The sequence below is a fragment of the Diorhabda sublineata genome, chromosome 9, assembly GCF_026230105.1.
Source record: "Diorhabda sublineata isolate icDioSubl1.1 chromosome 9, icDioSubl1.1, whole genome shotgun sequence".
Lineage (NCBI taxonomy): Eukaryota > Metazoa > Arthropoda > Insecta > Coleoptera > Chrysomelidae > Diorhabda > Diorhabda sublineata.
This window is the reverse complement of record NC_079482.1, coordinates 18,611,659-18,635,457: the sequence shown is the minus strand read 5'-3', so window position 1 is coordinate 18,635,457 and position 23,799 is coordinate 18,611,659. Positions and strand designations below refer to the sequence as shown.

Here is a 23,799-nt window from a genome sequence, read left to right as displayed (position 1 = left end):
AATCTATTATTGTTCGAGATCCATTGAAGAAGAAACTACCAATGATAAAATACCAATAACAACTTATACAGCAAAAAAACTATGTTTTACTTTAAAGGTACGCCTAATATTTTATTTATTGATGATAATATAATAACTGAAGAAATTGAAAATTCCCTAGGAGCGGTTTTGGTTGAGAATGTTTATCATTATATTGATATATCTGTGTATTTAATCCAATCGCTCAAAATGTTTATCAACCACAACTGTCGATAACCCATCTTATTGTGCTATCGCAGAGCTGGATCGAGAAGTTTATTAGTAATTTTATTAAGACGACAAATAGATTCGATATATAAAGAACGAAATGAATGAATGTTGCATCATTGTAAGAAAAATTACAGAAGTATTCAACAGATGGAAAATATTCATCATTTCCCCGGATAATAAATATGTTTTCAACTTCAGCAGAAGTTTGATCAAGTTTTCTACAGTGCTGAATCCATTAGCAACGCTCCTACTACAAGGGCTAGACAATTTTCCTCACTTCGTCTGGTTCAGTGCCTAAATGACCACTGTTCCAATTTTTAGAAATTTATCGACACGATTTAGGTTTCTATAATCTTTAACCGGCCCTCTTGTTATAACAAAGACAGCTTATTTCATTATTTTTTATATTAAATGGACCAAATATTTATTTAAGCTGCCCAATTATCAGCGAATGCTTCATAATCGCTCTAGGTGCAATATAAAATTATTGACCAAATGACCGTTTATGATCAATTTTAGATCTTTTTGACTTTAGAGGGTATAATTGGTCGACTGAACTTCCGCTTATAAAGTGCTAAGTTGGCCGAGTTAATTACCTCACTGTTTCTAATACAAAAAAGACACGATAATCTTTATTGATTTAATTATATCAATTTCTCACGTAAAACATTATGATATAATGCAAACATACAGTGTGTCCAACACTTTTTCTACGAAATGGGAAAAAATCACAAAACAAAAAGTTAGAGAATACCACAATACATGAAATTGCAATTATTTTCAACTGTTCTTAATCATACAACGTCAAAATATTTTCAAATAAAATATCCTGTACTGAACACACTGTTTACACTTACGATTACACTGTCTGACGCGCGTTTCGATAACCAAGTTATCGTCTTCAGAGACTGACAGTTCACCTTCCTTAATTCAAAGTAAAGGCAGATATTTTATTCACTAAAACTACTGCAAATTGATATAATTGTAAAATATAAATGTTGTTAATGTTTATAATTATTTCATTAACCATTCTTATCATAGGCTATCTCTTCATGAATTCCCTTTCAAACTCTTCCATTTTCTTATGACCTTATTTCCACTGCGACACAGTACATTGTTGAAAGAATGCATCCGGAAATTTAATTACGTAATTTGCATTTATCTGAGTGATTCTAGATGTAACATAACTTTGTACGCATTTACTCTGAATACCGCCACAAGGAAACACATTCTTCCAATGTGACGGTATAAACTGCAATGAGCGCGTCTGGACTCAGCAGACTTTTTATTTTCCATTATCTAATATCACAACTTGATAATTTTATTTCAATCGATGAGAAAACTTGGTTTCATCAGGATAGCGCCACCTCACCTTTCGAAAGAAGTCACTAGAATAATTTTTACGGGAAGAGTAGTACCAAGAATTACTTATCTAACCCCCTTGGTTATTTGCTTTTGTGGTTACATACAAGAACGGGTACTCAGCGCGACCCCAAGAAATTTGAACCAGTTGAGACGAAGAACCCATAAAAAAATTCAGGATTTCACTTTAGATCCTTTTCCACACATTTACGATTTTTTCTTGAGGATCTACAACAGCGCGAAGTAACACATCTTGTTAAAATTATTTTTCATAAACTTTTTCCGCCTTTGTTAAAATATATTTCCCATGGATAGTTTTTTTATTACCCGAGCTGTAATGTACTGAAATGAAGAAAACGTTTTAGGATATATACATTTCTTCTTTTAAGTGGAGTCCAATAATATAATTTCAAATGGTTTTTCCCTTTTTTCAAAAGTCTATTTAGGTCAACACTATATTATTTGATCCAATTTATAATTGTCGGTAAAAACCACGAATGATCTAGAAATGAACATCCAGATATAAAGTACGCTGAATAAATCCGAGTTTCCATTAACCCTGTATCTAAAAATGTTTTTCCATACCTCAATAACTTTGAACATAAATAGGTCATATTAAGATGTCTCCAGGTGTAAGTAGATTATTAAATCGATTGTCTATAATACTACAGGTGTTGAAATTGCTTAATATACGAGTAAAACTGTTAAAACTTTTTAACCTACTTTCGTAATATTGCTAAACCCTATATTATAGAAATGGTAATAAAGAAAAGAGCCTAAAATGTAGAACTATACAGGAGTTTGTAAAATATAAGTTTGGTTACTGTACATTTCAAAATACATGGTGTCGCTATGAGATAACGAGACTGGTGGTATAAAATATTTTATTTTGATATTATGCATATTTTTTTATAATGACCTTCAATATAGACTCCTCCTCTATCCCCACATCACTCCATGCGAATCTTCCATTCTTCGAAACAGTGCAGGAAGTCTTTTTCTGTCAGTTCCTTCAGGACTCGCACTGCTTCTTCTTTCATAACGTTAACAGAGTCAAATCTTGTTCTTTTTAATGCAGATTTGACCTCAGGAAAGAGATAGAAGTTGCACAGAGTACTTGTGAGCTTCTTGTTATTCAAATGAGAGGATTTAGACATAAATTTTGCACACGTTAAAATTTGCCGCTCTCATTCTTTGTCGATTCCTAATGATTCAGCAATGGCACGAATACTCAGCCGACGGACGTAGAAGGACGACCCGAACGTGAATAATCTTCAACGTCTTCTAGGCCATCTTGAAAACGCTTAAACCAATTAAAAAATACGTGGATGCGACAAATACTCATTGCCATACACTTCTTTCAACAAATTATAAGTTTTAGCTGCAGTTTTTCCAAGTTTCAAGTGAAATTTTATAACAATCCGTTGCTCCACATTTACTTACGATTATTTTTACGACAAAACAAAAAATCCCTTCAATACAAACGAAGGCCAGAGCTACATTAGTTTGTCTAAAGTCACTAGTTTGTCTAAAGTCATAGGCTTTAGGATAAACAGCTGACAGTCGCTAGGTTTAGGCACATGCGTACTTTTTCTGTAGCAGGGCTAATCTCGTTACTTAATAGCCACACCTCGTATATTGAAAACATGTGGGTTTCAATTTCGACAACTAATTGTACTAATGCCGTACCCTGTATATTTATTCATAAACACACGTGACAGATCTGACTTCCATATCCAAATATAATTTTGACGCAATCTCTACTTCGAACTATGACCCAAAAGCTATTTATTGGCTTCAAATACTTCGTTTTTAGCACATTTTAAAAAATATGTTTTTATACTTTTTTTTGTGTTAGTTGCTATCAGTGATTATAATAAATTTCATTTGTTTAAAATATTACGACTTTATTAATGATGAAGATACTAAAACTTAATATTTCAATATGAAGTACGTGTAAACGACCTCTTTTTTATTTCAAATCGTGTTAAAATAGTCAATAAAGTTGCGTAAAATGAACTGCAGATGGTGATTTAATCCTAGGACATTAATAAAACTATTTTTGTGTGGAATAATGCCAGTGATACTTTACATCATCTATTTATGTAGCAAGGAATATACTAGCGAATTTAGTGAACGATATTTATTATTTATTAATTGGTCGTATTGGAAATATGTTAAGCATAGATTCAGTTATTTTATGATTAATATTATAGTTCATTTAGCAATAATAATAAATGTAAATTTCTTTAATTTCTTATTTCATTTGTCTTTAAAAAATTATAAAAGAAACTATTTTTAAATCAGAAGAGACCTAAACCTGATAATGGGAATTCAAGAAAAGTGTACAGACTGAGGAGAAAAATATGATTATGGAAAAAAAGTCTCCAGTCTTTGTTAGGTTAGAAACTTTTTCGGATAAATATCATATAGTTGTACGGTGTTTTAACTTAGCCACCTTCACAAATTTGTTATTATAGCGTATATTGAAAATAGAATATTAATCTACAAAGTTATTACAAGTTTTTTTTTACGTACTCTAGATTCCATAAAAACTAGATATTCCAAATATTTCACACCGATTTAGCATTCCAGTATGTATGCAATGTAAACTAAATATTTACCTAAGTCTTAGTTGTTTTTCGTATTAGCATATTCATTGAAAAGTTAATAATATAACAAAATGTATCGAATCTAATTTAGTCTGATGATCTGAATTTCATTATCACTTTGATATTAATGATAACGAAAAATATTCTTGGTCATTATTCAATATTTATTTATATTAACAAATACATTATTTGAAATAATTTTAGACACTACCTAGAAAAGCGCTCACGAATTATAAATGTTATCATAAACTCAATTATCTACATATATTCAAAAATAATATTATTGTTTAGTAGATCTCATTAAATGTCAGCTTTTCATATGCCAAGAAAAAAAATTGACGAGATTGTATTTACGTCAACGGAAAAAATCATTCAAAATAAGTATATTTAAATCTTATTGTTCAATTTTCACATTGCAAAGTGATTAAAACATGTTTTTCTAAGGCTAAAGCTATTTTTTTCTTTGACAAATGACAACTCATCTTAAATCGCTTCCATTCGAACTACTACTATGCAATGTCTTGATATGATACATATGTCATCTAACGAAAAAAAGTAGTCGAGAAGAACAAGAATAAGAAAAATATTGTAACCATAACCCTATGGGAGAACGAGACAAAAGAAAAACAAAAACGAGTACAAGAAAACATAATCAGAAGTATGCAAGAATAAATACTCAACTGAGCTGAACAAATAACAAGATAGCAGACATAATCACCATAGTAATAGCACATTTTGATAAAACTAAAGATTACATATACGATTAAAACAAAAGGGAATGATTAAGAACAAAATAAAGAAACAAAATAGTTGAGATGAAGGTAAAAATGATATTATAATTGAATATAATATCATATGGGTAGAGCAGACCTAAAAAGAATGAGATAGTAAACGGGAACATAATAAGAGACAAATAGAAAATAAATACAATGGATTCTACTGTGATCAAAAAGGAGAGACCAACCAAGGAAGATATGTAAGAACGAAATAGATAATGTTGTGCATGTACTGTAGACAAAAAGAAATTTAGGGATGGAAAATAATGAAAAAATATAAAGAAGTATCTAAGAAGTACGAGAAATTATAGTCTAAGGTAAAATAAAAGAAAAAATACAATTGCAAGGACCGAAATAAGATTAATACATACAATACATTAATAAAGAAAATATGCAATTAAATTAAAGACAATTACGTGATTCGGAACATGATTCAAGAAACCTTTACGCATATACAATTGCTCAAATTGATCTAAGCAAAACAGAAAATTGTCATATCTCCGTAAATTGGTGGAAATTCACCAAACAAATCGAAAAATCTACAGGAAAAATTATGGCTTGTCACAAGAATCACATGCAGTCGAAAATCTGTTCTTGAAGATTTATCGATAGGTTTTCAAATACTAACTTACAAAGGACTGCTACCTATAGTAACTCCCACGGGCAGTGTCAGTTATTTTCTGGTGCATACATCTAAAAAACTGGCGACTATCACTAGAATTGTGGTGTGAGTCCATTCTGCAATTACTATTAGCATTATCATGGATAACGTTCCGTATCATAAAAGCGGGAATCAATTTGTTTATGATTAAATCAGTCGAAAAGCTGAAATGCTGCATGGCTGTGGATTGGATAAGTAAAATAGCAGACGTAGAGCGTGTGCTAGGTACTGCAATACACTGTATTACTATGAAACAATGCTTTGAATCACATAAGACTTATGTCACCGTTTTTAATTTGTTAGAACTATTGCTTTGTCAAGTGTGGAGGAAATCTACTGTAGTTAGATTTTATTCCAAAGATGTTGGACAAAAAGTAATATTGTTATTTATTATCCGTTACTTGGTATCGTATTACTACCTACAGTAAAATCCCGAATTCGTGAGTGTCAGTTTGAAAAAACATCTTGTCGAGCAACGCAATGCCTGGAGGTTAAGTGCTTACGGCTTATGTTTAAAAGAGTTATCCATTCATAAAGGTTTGGTAGATACATTAGCAAAATCTGTAGTATTATATGGCATCATGGAAAGGTGGTGTCATCAGTTTAAATGTGGTAACTAGTCGTATACAGACAAACATACAGGTGGAGCATCCAGGACTGAAAATGTTAAAAAATCTATAATCTCGTGTTGCAAGATAGCAGTATTTCTATAAGACAAATAGTTGAAGATAGTGTGTCCTCTAATATCATGAGGTCTATAATACAGTTACTGCCTAATACTCGAATAGAAAATTGCAGTCGTTTTTTAATGCAGAGTAAATAAGACAAAGAACATTTTAATGCAAGATTATTAATAATTAATATGTCATTATGGTGTAAAAGCCAAAAACAAATAAAGCCTTCAGTAGAAAAAGTCATGCTCACCGTATATGGTATTCTGAATTCGTAATTTTAGTTCCAAAATTGAGTTGTTTCGTATTCCAATTTAGTTTTTAAAAATCCGTAAAGCGATAAAAGAGAAACATCGAAATAAGATGCGCATTATATCAGGATAACGCCTAGTCATATATGCGCCATTATAACAGCTGCAATAGCTCGGACTTCAAACCACCATATTCTCCACATTTTGTCCTTGGCGATTCTCGGCTGCCAAAACAATTTTCAGTCAAGCAGATATATAACGTCATTTTTCACTATCTTTTGATTAATGTTCCAAAATTCCTGGTTATTGGATTATATATAGATATGGAACATACATAGTTTTTGATTTTCATTTTCATTTTGTAATTTGTTGATAAATTGTTTTAACACATAGATACGTAAGTGCACAAGTAATAAGCATAATATTATAATCCTATTTTTATCTTAACTCGCATATAAATAGACTTTGTACTTGTATGTTTTCCGAGAATAATTGAACAATATTTTAATTAATAAAATAACATAGAGCAACTCGACAACCTTGACAAAATTTCAAGGTCTGTAGGCACCTGAAAGAAAAAGTGCATAACTATTTAATGAGATCTGTTGTTCTGTTCAAGCTTTTTTCTCTTTCTTACAGCAACATGTATCAGATAAAGTATATTCCTCGGTGGTCAATTTTCAGTTTGCCATTTATAAACAATGATCATTGTAATATCAGCGGTTAGTTAAAATAATTTTTGCATTGTCATCAACGTATTATTTGTTAAAGTCAAGCACGTCATATTTTAACGTCAAAACAAATCATACTTAATCAATTAAAACCAACATTCTGATTTATGAAAATGTTAAATTATTTTGTAACCAGTACTTAATAAATATTAAGGAACCAATTCTGTATAGCTCTATAAAATGATTTATATTACCATACAAAAGACAGGCCTGTATTTTTCGATTTAAGTTAATTCTAAAATACTTTCAAAGGTTTACAGTTAGAAAATATTGAATTTCATTTATCGGATAGAAAAACCTAGAAGAAACCTCTCTCCACATTCTCTCGAAGTGGAGAAACTACGAATATCTTTTCGCAGCTAGAGCCATCTCACATCCGGAACTTTCTAAAAGTGGTGAGATTGATAGATCAGCTGTTAACACTTAGTATCCCCAGTGCATTAGCAAGAAAAAAGAACATAATAGACTTTTTGTGTCGCATTGTACATGATATATCCCAAAAACGTATTTCTGTATGTTTGATGGAGAAGACGCACGTCTTTATTGTGAACAATTAGATGAAGTGAACCAACATAGAATCTAAAGCTTTCGGACACTGTCACAGGCCTTGTTCTATAACACGACAATGCAAGTCTGCACTGAGAAAAGATCTTTCCTTAGTGGCAAATAATTTATATGAAGTAAAAAATGCCATCTAGAGATATTTCATGAAAAAACCAAATTGAATTCATTCATTGAAATTCGTTTGAATTCAATTTAAGAAAGCGGCCTGGTCCTGGCACTACGAAACACACGCCACTGTCTAAAAGCGTTCAATGAGATGTTTTATTACTATGGAGGCTTTACAAACTGCGATTTATCGTTATGAAAGGTTGAACACCAAAGATTTTCCATTTTCTCGTTAGTCACATGAACTTATCCCGGTAGTATACGTTACTTTGCAAGTATACTCTTGTTGCAGCGAAGTGAGTTTTTAACAGATAAAAACAGCTTATGCGTTTATAAATGGGAAACTAAATCCACAAATTTGTTATAAAATATGAATATTCATATTTTTGCACAATAGTTCCTTGACTAAATATCGAAAGAAAAATTCAAATTAATATTAAATGACTCGTCATTTTTTGAATGAGACCGTTTTCGTATCTTTTGATTTTCTGAAGATATTTTCAAAGAGTTATTTTTGAGGTAGTTTTATGAGATTCAATATATTTTATCTGTATGTTAAAACGTAGAATTTCTTGGTTGTATCTTTGAGTATAAAATGTTCCTATAAAATTATTGAAATTTCCACAGATGCGTAGGTAATCGAAGGACAGCTGCTTTATAATTTGATGATGTTCTCCCAAATATGAAACTTTCCTATTTTTTTAACAAATTTTTATTACAGTAACCTTTCAGTGTTTACAAGTTTACTTAGTCGGGCACGTTTCACAAACGGCAATTTTTGAGGTTATGTTAAATATGCCGAAAGTAACAGTTGAAACAAATGTTTATTATGTTGCTCATACAGCCATATTCTACGTTTCACAAGTTTAAAATAGTACTTGCCTATTTAATTGAAAACTAGAAGCATCGAATTATGTTGAGTTAGTAAAAAAATTACGTGACGTAGTCGCAATTTCACTGTATAGTACAGGTAAAATGGGATTAAAACCGAAATGAAATTAAGGGCTTCTGGTTTTCTAGATTCTCAGAGGTTTTCCGTTACTGAATAAACCTAGCAACTATTAACAAAATTACGGGCACGGGTTTTTGAAATTTTGGAACGCAAATTACTCGAAAACTAAGAGGAATTCGAGGAAAACTGCCCAAACAACAAAAAGTCTCAAATCATAATTTCTTTGAAGCCACTATTTTTGTGTAAATCTCCCTCAACGCAAAAGCCGGAGGATCCGCTCACGAATTCTCTCTAGTGCGAATTCAAGCCAGTTAACGTTCCTGGCGCACATGAAACTGCTCTAACTCTTGGAAAACTACTTAGTTTTCAAATATCGAAAAGCAACATGATGGTTAAAATCTCTATTTGTTTCTCGGGTAAGCTAGCATAATTTTCGAAAAGCTTGATAAAGACCACATAAGTACTTGCACTTTCAATGGATATATTTCATCACGCGCCATATAAATAAACAAATCGAAAGAGAGATTTGTCGTTCGTGTTATTATCAATATTTTCATGTAGATTCCGTTTCAAGAATTTTTGAATCATTATAATTGAATTTATGTTTTTTTGATATAGCTCACGTGAATTATTTCTTGGTTTCAAATGAACTAACTTTAAAAAACGCAATCATGAACACTATCTTCGTTCTCGGTTGATTATTATTTCAATAATCACAGACTTCTTAGTTTCTCTTTCTCAAAAATGTGGGTACTCTTTTTGTGCTCTACAGTTTTGACTCCGGCAGTTTTTTCTAATTCTACATAGTTTTCGAGTTATTCGCGATCAAAATATTGTTGAACGTTCAAACCCATTTTATAATGGAAATTTTAAGGTTGGGAAAAATTTTTGTCCCGGCAGTTTGAGTGGAAATCCTCATAATTTTCGAGTTATCCGCAGTTCAAAATGTTTTTGAGTACATGAACTCATTTTAAGGTGAAAATTTTGATATTAGGAAAAAATGAAATTGTTTTCGAATTCCTCGTAGTTTTCGAATTATTCGCGTGTCAAAATTTTCTTGAGTTACAATTCCCAAAATTTCGAAAATCCGTGTCCGTAAGTTGTTGCTAGACTTATTAAGTATCCCAAAACCTCCCAGAATCTAGAAAATCAAAACCGCTAATTTAATTTAAGGTTTTAACTCTAAATCGCCTAATTTGCCGGTATTAGTAAGCTTGTTGACAGAAGAATCAACCTTATCGTACTGAATAACGATATCAGATCGTTCGAAACAGTTTTATTCCACATTGTTTAAAGAGTCTTCCGTATAGAACTATAGTTCAATATAAAGTTATCACTTCAGTTACTGAAAATAATCCATGTTATCATGTCTTATACCAATAATCTTGTAATTTCATAGCTAACATTAACGAAGCTTAGGTAATTAAAGAATAAAGTGGACTCAATGAAGAAATTAACTTGCAGGATTTGGGTACCTTTCCTTAAACAAAAAAATAATTAACCATCTTTATTGATATTTCGCCGGTTCCACATAAACTTTTTCTTCTAATGTTAACATTGTATTTAAAAATAATTTATGTCTAATTGAGTAGGTTATGTTGATAAATAAATCTCCTTGATTTTAGGTTTGTTTTTATACAAAATTAGTTTGAAATATTGATAAAAATTGACGTTACGACCTATTTTGGTAAAAAAATGACTTGATATTGACATTTTGTATAATAATATTAATCAACAGTTCACCATCAACGTGAATATAAAATAGTTTTTTCGAGGGGTTGAACTCTTTTACAAGGGTCCTTTCAACTATTTATTTAGGTGTCAAAATGGCCCTCTGATGCATGTGAATTGACAACCGATAACTGAATTAACCAATCTTATTTCATTGTGAAAGTCATTTTACACTGTTATATTGACAAATATCACACTAATATACTTCGAAACCGCATTTTTAAGTTTTCATTGATTCAGAAATATCATTTTTTCGTATACGGCGTATAACCAAAAAGAAGTTTTTTTTACCTTCGTAAAAATGATTAGAGTTTGTTTGATAATTTTTATTTACATAAATAGATTTACCTACCATCGTTAAAAATAATTTCATAATTTTAACAGGGCTCTATTTTTTTAATGACCTTTTATTTAGATCCCCAGTAAATAATAAAATTGGACTTAAAGGCGCTGTTCCACTGTGGCAACATATAGACAATGACATAACAACAGTGAGCAACAAGTTGCTTACAAACTTGTATCTATAAACAGGAAACACTAGATGTCGTGTTGAGTGCAACATGTTGCCCCAGTGGATTTGCGCCTGAAAGAATATTTATACCCGTAAAAGATAAACATTTTCCTGGTAAAAGTTTTAAAATAATATATCAGAATTGCATAAATTTAGTGTGTAATTATAAGTAATGAATTTATCACTGTGAAATGGCTTTAAATCCTACATTCCTTTATCTGCAGGTCTCTAGCTTAACGTTAAAATCACTTGAAGGTGCTACATCTGCGGATTTGGCCGAAATTGAACAGATAGTAAAGGAAAGAATGGTGCGATAAAGTTTACTTTTTTCAATTTGGTTCATTTCTAGATATTGAATTCATTCATGCTCATTTTCATTTCATTTTATATGTGATCAGTAACTAGAAATGATTGAATGATGCATCATTATGATACTCTGCATGTGTTCTTGAAACAATTGAATTTTATATTATTTTTTATTTTTTTTGTGCTTTATCGTAGTTGTTGATATTGTTTCATGTAGTAATTTGTAGTAATAATATTTTTTTATGCAAAAAATTTATTTACCAACCAATTATTTATATCGGAACCTTATGATAATTAATACCTTCATGATATTGAACTACAAATAACCTGAAAATAATGAAATACTCCTTCATAACAAGAGATACGGTAAATTGAAGTTTTAAAAATCCAATCTAAATGTATTATGGAAATATATATCGGATTCATCGGAAATCCATTCAATTCAATCTAGTTAAAAATGTTTTGAATTTGATTCCATTCAGTTTTTCAATGCTGAAATTAGATGTTGGGAAACATCGGAAAATAAAAATTCGGCGTGCCACCTGTTAAAATACCGGCATAAAAAATGATTACTTCCATGCAATAATACGAGGACCTTTTTTTTCAACCTCCGATCGCTCCTTGCAGACGCTACGCGGACAGAAGAAACTGCGCAGCTCTCGAACTACACATTCCGCCATTGTTGCCATTCAGGTGTCAGTTGGCGTTGTGATACAGCTACGACATTATTGATGCTCCCGCCAAATGTGAATTGCGAAGAGTGATTCGTTTTCTACAGGCTAAAGGCCATAGCGCTGCAGAAATCCATCGGATAATGAATCGTGTGTATGGGGAAAATTTCATGAGTTGTCTGTGAATGGTGTCGAAAGTTTAAAGATGGCCGTTATGATTTGCATGATGAGGGGAGCCAAGAACGCAAATCAATCGTTTCAGATAACCGCAGATTCACCACTACAGTTTTGTCTAGGGAATTTCCAAAAACCGTTGGATCTCTGAGCACTTTGTTTTTTTTATTTTTACCCAAGCAGGTCGCTAGCCTCACTTGGAACCCTCCTCTTTTACCCGGGCTTGGGACCGGCTATGAAACCACTGAGCTACTCAGTCCACCCAGCGATATCACAGGCAGAGTTATCTAAAGAACCGAGAAGATGTAAACTAGCGATCTAGGAACAAACATAACAAGAAATCTAAAGAAAGAAGTAAAAGCACAAACAACGAAGGCATCATTAATATCAGGATACCTTAGAGATTTAATTTGGCGAAATAAATACATGAGCACAAAATGTAAACTTAGAATATATAAAACTTGCGTAAGAAATAGAAACTAGAGCAGAGAACACAACCACTAAACGGCTCCTAAGAACAACAGAAATGCGAACTCTGAGATCAATAACAGGACATACGTTACTCGATCGGAAGAGAAATGAAGAAATAAGGGACATTCAGGATGTAGTAAGATGGGCAAGGAGCCGCAGAAGAGAATGGAGAGACCATGTTGACAGAACGCCAAATGAACGGTTAGCAAAAATTGCAAAGGAAAAGAAACCAGACACAACTCGACCTTCTGGACGACCACCTATAAGGTGGTATGAAAGCTGGTCCTCAGCATCCCAACTACTCCTGGCGAACCCTTGATGAAAATACAGGACCTAGACGTAAGAAGAAGAATTTCCAAAAGTTTCAAGGTCTTTGGCGGCAACTTTCTTTGAAGAGGGTATTGAAAAGCTTGTCCACAGATACGATAAATGTCTCAATCTTTTTGGTGATTGTGTCGAAAAGTAACCATAACCATGATAAAGTACAAAGAAAAAATGTATGCTGTTGAACTGCGGAAAAAAATTGACAAAGGTGATTTTCCTAGTCTGGAAGAAATCCTGGTAATTTTGCTTATGTAGTAGACAAAAAGTATATATTAGCGGAAACCTATTAAAAAAAGAACCAAGTTCGCATCTACTCTAGGCATCAAAAATTTTGCAGCGTATTAAAGGTGGTAAACAAATTTCAATGGAGAGAAATGGAGTTGTGTTTTAAAAAGTTTGTGGGGAAAGTGGAAGTGTTAATAATGAAGTATGCTCAGATTGGCGTGATTAATTGAAGACTTTGATGTCCAAGACATTTTCAATACTGATGAAACTGGTGTATTTTTAAAATGTTTACCGGGTGAGACGCTTGCTTCTAAAAATGAAAAATGTCATGAGGGAAAATATAGTGAAGAGAGGTTGGCAGTTTTACTTGTAGTGAATATAGTTAGTGATAGAAAAAGCAATGAAACCGCGATGTTTCAAAGAAGTAAAATCATTTTCCACTGATTATCGTACTAACAAAGAAGCTTGGATGACGACAGAACTTTTTAACAAATGGCTTTTAACAGATAATGGAGATATGAAACGACAAAAGCGAAAAATTCAACTCTTTAGATCTACATTGTCCAACGTAGAACTCTACCAATACAACTTCCAAATTTCAACTATTGAACCATGTGCTCGTTTTTACATAAATTCCTCGGTCAAAACAGAAATGGAAAAGTTATATTGGCATACCAAACTGTTAGAAAAAAATTGAAGTGTACGGCTAACACAATTTGCATCGATTGACAGCTTAATCCTTTTAGATCCTATCCAGTATAATCGGTATTACTGTCTCAGATTAATTTCACTTTGGTGATTGATATAATAGAAAGCGGAAAAGTGAGTGAATGCTTCGGTACGTTATTAATAAAACTCTACTTGTTCTTTTTAAATGGGTAAGTTGAATAGAACTTACAGAATATTGTACCATTATGAAATATGTCGTAGAAAATTGCACCGCTATATAAAATCATTTAGTTTCATATTCATTTTTAGTAAGATGAGGATTAATCTTTCTAAAAAAACTCTGTTTCAAACAATTATGAGAAGCACAATAGTGTGGTGTAGAAGAATAGATGTGTTCAATTAGTCCGACGGATTATTCTATTAAACATAACTGCTCATCATAAACTAGTGTTTGCATGTTGTTTGTTATTTCATTTATTCTACAAATTCAGAAAAATTTTCGAAACTTATCAAATTTAAATTACAAATTGACTTCTTCAACGTGTAAATGCGATATATCGTTCTGAAAGGTCTCTCCATTTTCTATTACAAAATGTTTATTGCATACAATAAAATCATCGCTAGAATATACTCATCTTTCCTTATAAAGAGGAAATGCTCACTGGCTGAGGGAAAAACACACGTGTTACCCTCCAAAGTTTAATGTCTGGACAGGGATTATGAAAAACCATATCCTTGGTCCCGTTTTCATTAAAATTTGAATGGCGATCATTATTTGGAACTACTTCAAAATTACATCATTTCAACTTTGGCCGATCCAAAAAATCCTCAATCTCCAGTGAATAAAATTTGGTTGAACGTAAAAGAAATTAATAGGAGTGAATTTTCATTTATCAAAGCTGTGATTTACGAGCATACACTAGCTGGATCGTTGATCCATTTTAGTATTTTGAGTGGACATCTTCAACAGATAGGGAAAACCGTAAAGACTCAATTGGCAATACAGTCCTTTAAGATTAACACTCATTTCTTTGATCGTCCTTTTGTTCATTTGTGTGGTTTCCCAAAACCTAACTTATCACGCATTAACCATCAGTCGTTCAACGTTTCTGACATTTTTTGAAGGTAAAGGTCTTCTTAGGCGTCTCCTATGCTTTCAAAAAATGATTTTTGTCATCGAAAAACTTCCGATGCTCAATATTTGTTGCACAATTTCACAAATGGCACTGTATGGAGAAGTGAGAAAGTGGAAGGGTCTGTCAAATCCGTAATAGTGATAATTATCTCATCACATTTTTCACACACCTCGTAGTTCACACTGAGATGTTGAATGCTGAGTGAAATTCCAGTGCATGGAAATTAAAAATGGACTCTTTATTTAAGAATTTATGTGTGGTTTTATTCTGATGGAATTTTCTCGGCGTGTTTTTTATTGCAAATGAAGAAATAAATTATTTATTTATTTATTTCATGTGTGTAGTGCATGAATATAAAACCAAAATATTGCTCATTTGTTTGAAATTATATTTATAGAATTTAATGATAAGTATGGTTTTTAAACATTTTTCAAGGATTCATCATTTCAATATGAATGGAATAATACATCGTCGAATGAATTTTTATTTGAAATATACAGGGTGGATTATCTGTATTTATACGGTTTCTAGTTGACAAACGGTGACTTTCAAAATGTTTCTCTTATAACTATATGAAAGAAAATTATTTTCAGCCATTCAAAATTTCTCAAAAGTATACCATTATCTCAAATATACGACTTTTTGAGAGTAACGTCCTATATTTGATATAATTTGGGAATTACATCAACTTTTAATGAGTTTAATGTACGTAGGTGTCGCCATTACTGAAAATATTCCATTTTTTGTGAAAATTAAGAATTGGTGAAAAAATTTTAGTATACCTTGAACTATGAATCGGGATATTTTTTGTTCCATTATTTAATAATAGGGCGCTCAAATTTCGAGTGTCACTTTGGTCGAACTCAAACATTAATTACTTCATTTCTTCAAATACAACACTCTGTATAATTTTAATGCATTGAGTAGCAGTCTTTAGTTTTCCATCGTAGTGCATAAGGGTATACCTATCTCTAACTGTTCCGAATTTTCATGTCATTGGGAATAGTCGGTGGTCTTGTATAAACAATGTTTCTGATATGCCTCAAAAGAGAGGTATCAAGATAAACCTCCACTTCTTATATATCTATTTGGAAATTTGGAATTCAGTTGTTTAGATACAATTAATTGAAAATGCGTCGATGCGCAATATAACTGCAGTCACTTTTTTGCACTGGCAAGTCAAAGAAATCCAAAAACGAGAATCTTAGGAATTATCGTCCACTAAACTGACTATTAAAAAAATAGAGACCTGTTAGATATTATCTACAATCCTATAAAGCACATGTTCCATCGATTCTACAGTCAACAGTATGGAAAAGGTGTCTATTTTTAGTGTCATTATAGTGATGACTATTCACTGGATTGTATTTATGCCTTCTAAGAATCCTAAAATCACTATATTGACTTATACTTGTATGTCTGACCATTTCTCTGGTGCCTATGTTCGGATTGTCAGGATCTGTGGCAACGTAATAAAACCGTAACTTCAAAAATCACTGATATGTTTTGATTTACACATTAATTTAATGACTATTAGTATTTACCATGGATGCTGACCTCTGTTAAAATGTCGGTGACCGTAGTATACGTATGCGTAAGCGTAATATTGAATTACAATGTTGTTTAATTGACTAAAATTACACGTTTTTGATTAATCATGGCTCACAACTAATTTTATTAATTTTCCAACGACCTTCTGGTTTTACAACCGCCACAGAATTCTCAATTACTAATCCTAACACCATTATTTTCGTCGGGGATAACTGTCTTCCTTGCAACTCTACCTGCTGCGCGAAAACTTGACAGTACCTTTTATGTTGCGGATTGTTTCATTCAAGATATTTTTATGCATCTGCCCTTGTTGCCAGAAGGATGTTTACATGACATTCGCTTATGGTTAAAATCTAGCTAAAGTGAATGATATTGAAACTAGAATGAAAAGTTTAGACATAAACAACGGTTCTGTTTATTTTCTTTAGCAAATCTGTCAAGAATTGACACCAGACGACTTGTGGAGACATTACTAACGAGAAAAGTACATCGTTTTTAGTAAATATAGAAAACCACGACTGCTATTCACTGCATGAAAAATATACGGGTTGTTCCGTCATTTGAAGTAACCTTCAATATTCAATATCAATTTATAAAATAATGGAACAACGAAATATCACGATTGATAACTCAAAGTATAAACTTCACGTCTAAATTAGATGAATCAAACTTCTACAGTAGCAATTTTTCATTTCAGCAAAAAATGAAATATCTCAAGGATGGCAAAACTTGAAACACTAATCAAAATTGACCTAATTCTCCATATAGAATTCAAAAATGAGGTTAAATATAGAGTGTTCCATTTAAAAAATTGTAACTTTCATTTGATTAACAGCTTTTGGGAGATCTTGTATGGCTGTCTGAAAAAAATTTTGACAAATAACACCGTTTACACACAGAGCACGGTATAAGTACAACTTACTATGATAAAGTTTGCATTTGATTGTAAAACTTTGCTGATATGGTTTTCAAGAGCACTAAATTTTTATACAATGTCATAGATACCAAGAATATATTTTTTTATTTTTAACTATGTGCAGTATCTATTTTATTGTTATCGAGCCACTTATTATTGTATCAGCTAAACGTTAGCATGTATTGTAGAAAACTCACGTTTTTTTTTAAATATTGCATGAAAAATTCACATCGTTGCACGGTTTATTATTAAAATGTATTTGCAGTTGGATTACGAAACTGCAGTATTATAATTTTTCGGCCTTAATAAACAAAAATTGCATTGATTACATTTTACCTGAAATAATTTTTGCATGTAACCAAAAATCACATTATTCCAATTGGAACAGTTCTTTTGACATTTTAAAGTTTTTGTTAATTGTTTTCGGAATTCCAATATCAGTTTCACTGAATTTAAAAAAAGCAGTAATCGTCGATAGCAAGGAATAAGATTCCGTTGCTATACGTATTAAATTACTATTTTCACCGCCATGACATCTTTCATGGTCTTCGGAAAACATATGTTTCAATATCCGTCGCGTCACTAGTCAGGAACATATTAAATATCAGCTCTGGTTGACGTTGTTTTCACGTAGAATTAGATTAAGAGCTACTGAACTGATCTGAAGGAGTCTAATAAGGTTAAAACTGGTCAGCAGCGTCATGTTCATCGTGTATTATAACATATAACATTTACTCATTATTTTTGACACGATCCTCGGTTTTCAAGTACCAGAACTACTCTATCACGTAAATTTGTTAAATTATCTTAATTTGAAATGCAAAAAACTTCTAGATTCATTAAAGAATACAATCTATACCTATTCTTCACCCTTATTTCCAATAGTGGATCATCTTTATCTTCGAGATATTTATTATTATCCTGGCCTTAAATATTTGATCTTTCCTTTTGAGTGCTGTGATTGAGTATTCGAATCCGCTATATTGGAAATTCAAATATCACTTTTCGAATTTAATCTTCGTATCCATCGATTTCTTGGAACCAATTTTCGAAATAATAGAACAGAAATGTCCGCCTGTACAATTAATGACATGAATGGGTTAATAACCTCCAATTTATCAAAATAAACCACCAATTTCCAACAAAAATTGTCAGGAGATGGGAATGTTCAAACTAAAATCCAAGAATAGACCACTGAAGCCACTAGAATAGTTGCAGCAATTACACCCAGTGCAACAAATATATCTCAATATAAATAAAAGCCAGCATTTATAAGACATATAATAATATAATAAGAAGAAGAAGGAAGAAACTAATATTAGGAATCAACTGATCAACATTGTGTTAAAAACGTGTGGGACAAACTTGGAATTTTTTTATTGTTTATTGTTATTATTAAACTAGCAGAAATAGCTCGATTGATCTTTGAGATACTTTCAGACAAGATCCTTTAAAAGATCACATTTCATAAAACGAACTTTAAGAATACATACGATGTGTTGTTCACACCACTTAGACAATTTTGATTGAATGTTTTATATTTTTGTTTAGTGTGCATTTTTCAAATGTGAAATCAGACATCAGATGTAAATATAAAATGAACATCATTGTGCTATCTACACAAATTCGAAATGGAATAATATTTTTAAAAGCAGTAGAAAACTTGACAATTAATTATTAAAATATACATTAAAATATTGACAATTACATAGTGGGTTGTTATCAAAATAAAAACTGCAAATAAATGAAAAATTTTACAAAAGAACTGTTCCTTTTATAAATTTCTTTAATTTCTTGTTTCTTAGATCTTCATATCGAAAAGGTATCTATCTCCATAATAGCCGTTCTTACATCCAGAATATTGAGAAAATTATCAATTTTGTTAAATTTATAATCCCAAATGTTGCTTACGAGTTGCTTGCTTTAGAGAATGAATGAATGCGTTTATATTGAATGTCATGTGTGACATTTCTGAATGTTGGCAACAAGTTTAGTTTTATCTAGTTCACGCGATTTAAAACGATTGCTATCCTGTATTTATACGACGTAAATTTATGCCATGGAAATAAATATTGAACTTTCGGCCTCAATATACGATATCATGATTTTTCCTTGCATTTGTGATTATCATAAAAAAATTCAATCAAGTCTTATACCTTAACACCTCTCTTTTGAAATAGGGATATAAAAATAGACAGAAATAAAATAATAGAAAAAAAATTAATATCCGTAGCCATACCATATATCAAAAAAATTGAAATATCTTGCATAAATCAAAACTTAGAATTAATTCATATCGGATTGTCGTTTATTGATTGTCGATTTTCAATTGATTTTATTTCTGATGTCGATTGTTAATTTTCGATTATCAATTGTGATTTTATATATATGGTGTATATATGTGCTGTTTGACGGTCGTCAGTTGTGTCTTGTTCTTGAAGAACTGAACGCAGCTTCTGGGTACAGTGTTGCCAACTCTCAAAACTTCATCTACCTAAAGTCCCAACTAAAACTCCTAAAAACCCTACATTTACTATAGACTCCCTTCATTTTTTATAAAATAAATAATTGAATATTTTTAAATAAATAATACATTAAGAATATAATTCAACAAATAATAAATTTCAAAAAATAATGAATGATTTCATTCAGCAACATCATTTTTTTAAATTATTTATTCATAAATTATCGAAAACCTCAAGTAACAAATCATTTTTCTCAAATTATGATTTTTTTAAATCGTATATATTGACATTAAATAATTTCCCAGTGCCTATACTATTACACCTTCATTTTACTTAATGTGAAATTAAAAAAATAAATATTTGAAGTTATAAAAATCCCTAAAATTACCCCTCAAAATATAACACCACTAAAAACATCCCATACCATATTTTTCTCCCTAAATTTGGGGGAAGCCCTGAAGTTGGGAACTCTGAATATACCAACCTCTCGTTTTGGCGAAACGTCAAGAGGAACATACAACTTACGACAGCCCAAATACCGTAGACGACGGCCGCGAAACCTTACCCAATGTGACTTATTTGTGATTTTTGATTTTCGATTATCAAATGTGATTTTATTTATGATTATGAATTGTTAATAGTGATTTTGCTTGTGATTGTTAAATACTGATTGTCGAATGTGATTTTGTGTATGTTTGTTGATTGTCGATGAATGGTTATCATTTGTGATTGTTGATGGATGATTGTCAATTCTTTCTATTTTCTATTTCTTATGTTCTATATTATGTATTCAGTTTTTGGAGATAGATATCGATTGGGAAAATAATTTAATTGATATTTGAATCTGACATTGATATTGATACATATACTTGACTTTTCCAGGAACAGCATTCCGAAAATCAAGAACGTCATTCCTTAATGAGAGATGCCAAATCAGAAAATGCCATTTCGGACTACGGCGGAGATCTTTCAGCTCAAGGTGAGTCGTATTTCATAATATTGTAACGAGGTTAGATATTTTGTTCTATTAGCTGGATTATTCTCTTCCCTGTAACTTGTCCATTGTCTATATTATCCGCAATTATTGAATATTTTAGAAACATGCTCTAGAGACTATACAGTTACAAGGAGTGCTACTTCTATTCTCATCAGCAATAGATAAGAAGCAAAATATCTATTAGGACTTATGTCAACCAACACAACCAACATGGATTTCCGATTCAAAAGTCTATTACAATTCACGAATTTCTTTTCTTTGTGCATTTCAATGATCCAAAGAGAATTGAGATATGAGTCTTTTTTTAGAAATTAATCATCGATCTCGATTCCTTGCAAAGAATAACTTTATTTCTGATTTTCCTTAAACAATTAAAATTGTTTTTAATTGTAGTAAAAGAATCAAAAACCGCATTTGAATCATAAAAACATTGAAAACGTTTTTCGATTTCTTTGGGGTCAGTAAAAGCAGCCAGGGGTATGTAGAATCGTACATGGTGATGCAAAATCGTTTTGACTTTAGTCCTTGTAGATGTTTGCCACTTTCCCGGTCAAATTAGCAGTTCATGTAACTGTATGGTCTAAACTTTGATTTCTATTGATAATATAGTTAAAACCGTCCGTCAGTTACAATTGGTATACATTTTCTACTTGAGAAGTCCAAATATATTTATTCAACGATAAATTGGAATAATAATTTTTGTACGAGGAAACTTTTTCTCTATTCTGAATAAATTATTCTATTTTTTCTCAAGATAAAAAGTGGAAAATTCATTTTAAACTTGTAAACCGTGTTGCTCGGATTTTACATAGCTGTAGGGAATGAACTCATCCAACTTGAATGATTCCAATTTTCATTGGTTTATAACTTATAATCAAGTCCCTTTAGACTATAATGTTATGGTCATCGCATCACAGAGAAAGAGGAAGAAGAAGTTTATAATAATATAGAGTATGCCTTGATAAGAGTACACGATTTACTTTAAAAATGAAACATTATTTATCAAAAGTTAATATTTTCATTTTATTGTTGTGAGGTATTCTTATGGAATAAAATATTCAACATATCCTTTATTAAGAAGAAACGGCCACAAAAAAATATTCAAAACTTATCTACAGATTCTCATTAGACTTAGCAGCGCTGGACTTACAGTTCTAGGCTACGTAGATGATCAAGTAATGGTAGCAAGGCATAATATCTGCCCAGATGCAAACGGCCCCAAACACAATTATAATTTAGGGTGACGACGAGCAACTCTTGATCGCCGCCAGTAAAACAACATTAGTCCCATTTACAATTTACAAGGCAAATATCAGCAAACCTATCCATAATAGAACCAAATTGATACTGGATAATAACAGTAACTTTGAATAATCATCTAGACAAGGTAATCTCAAAAGTCACTGCCACTATATGGACTTGTCTTAAGCATGTCGCAAGATCTAGGGACTTAAGCCTAAGATGGTATGCTGGTTATGCCAAACAGTCATCAAACCTATGATCACATCCGGGCGGTTGATTGCTGGTCGAAAACTGAACAACCAACAGCTCACAAAAACTGAACAAGATTAAAAGGCTAATCTTTCGGTGTATGACAGGGCAATGTTAACTTGCCCCACCACAGCTTTAGAGGCGCTACTAAACTTGCCTCTGTTCACTTATAGTGAAGAAAGAGACATATAGTAACGTCCACAAGCTGATCCAGATAGTAAAATTGCAGCCAGGAAATCCGATAAATTATGGAACTGATAAAGCTAGAAAGCAGTGGATCGAATGCACAGAATGATGGACAAATGAGAGCAGGGGTGTTTGGATAGAAACCTCTCGAAAAAGCACATTCACTAAGAGAGCCAAGCTGCGTTGTAGGTTCTGAAAGCTATTGAGTGCACGTTCAAATTAGTGTGGGAGTGAAAACAAACTCCAAAAGCACTAACTATTAGAAACAAAGTAAATCTAATGTGGCTACCGGGCCAACAGGGTATACCAGGCAATGATGAAGCAGACAGCGTTGTAAAAGAAAGACCAAAGCTCTACTGTGGTGTCATGAGACGACACATCAATACCGAACTGGAGGAACACTCCAGGCCTAAGACAATCTTAAAGATTCATAATCATATCAGCTAAGAAGCCTGAAGAACTTCTCGTGATAATCAAATTCTACATCAAACTGGTGGTCTCTTATCCGACAGGTCCTTATCACGTCAAACATGACCTTAAGACGATAGGCATGACAAAAGACGACAACTGCAGATTCTGCAAGCAAGCCATGGGAACATCAGTGTATCTACTCTGCGAATGCCCTTTTCATTTCACTAAAAGGCTTAAGTGCCTTAAAGGACTAGATACGACATCAAACTGGTGATTGGTCTTCTGATAGGTCACTGCCCCGTTAAACATCACCTTAAGAAGATAGGTACAGCAAACGATGACAACTGCAGATTCTGCAAGATTGTCATGGAAACAACTGTGCATCTACTCCGCGAATGTCATGCCTATTTCATTAAGAGTCTTAAATGTATTGGAGGAGTAGGACTAACATATTGGGAAGTGAGTCACAAAAACTCTAGAAAAATTGCTTCGTTTGCGATTAGAAACATAAGGTGTAGAGTCTTGTACAAAATATCTTCAAATATCTGAACGATTTATTACAAGTCAAAATTAAAAATATTGATATTATTTCATAAGTATCTAGTATAAATAAAATAATATCTTTTGCTA

The 23,799-nt window shown here is 31.9% G+C and overlaps 1 protein-coding gene across 3 annotated transcripts in view; it reads left to right on the top strand.

Moving 5' to 3' along the window:
* Positions 1-23,799, top strand: part of LOC130448668 (kalirin) — a 393,432-nt gene that overhangs the window by 334,648 nt on the left and 34,985 nt on the right. For 2 of the 3 annotated variants that reach the window (XR_008910360.1, XM_056786130.1), the window contains exons 28-29: positions 11,401-11,484; positions 20,967-21,063. Coding sequence is in view for 2 of the 3 variants with exons in the window: in XM_056786130.1 (XP_056642108.1) it covers positions 11,401-11,484; positions 20,967-21,063 (181 nt within the window). In the remaining variant the exon portion in view is untranslated. The remainder of the gene's footprint in view (positions 1-11,400; positions 11,485-20,966; positions 21,064-23,799) is intronic. The other variant, XM_056786132.1, reaches the window with a different exon arrangement.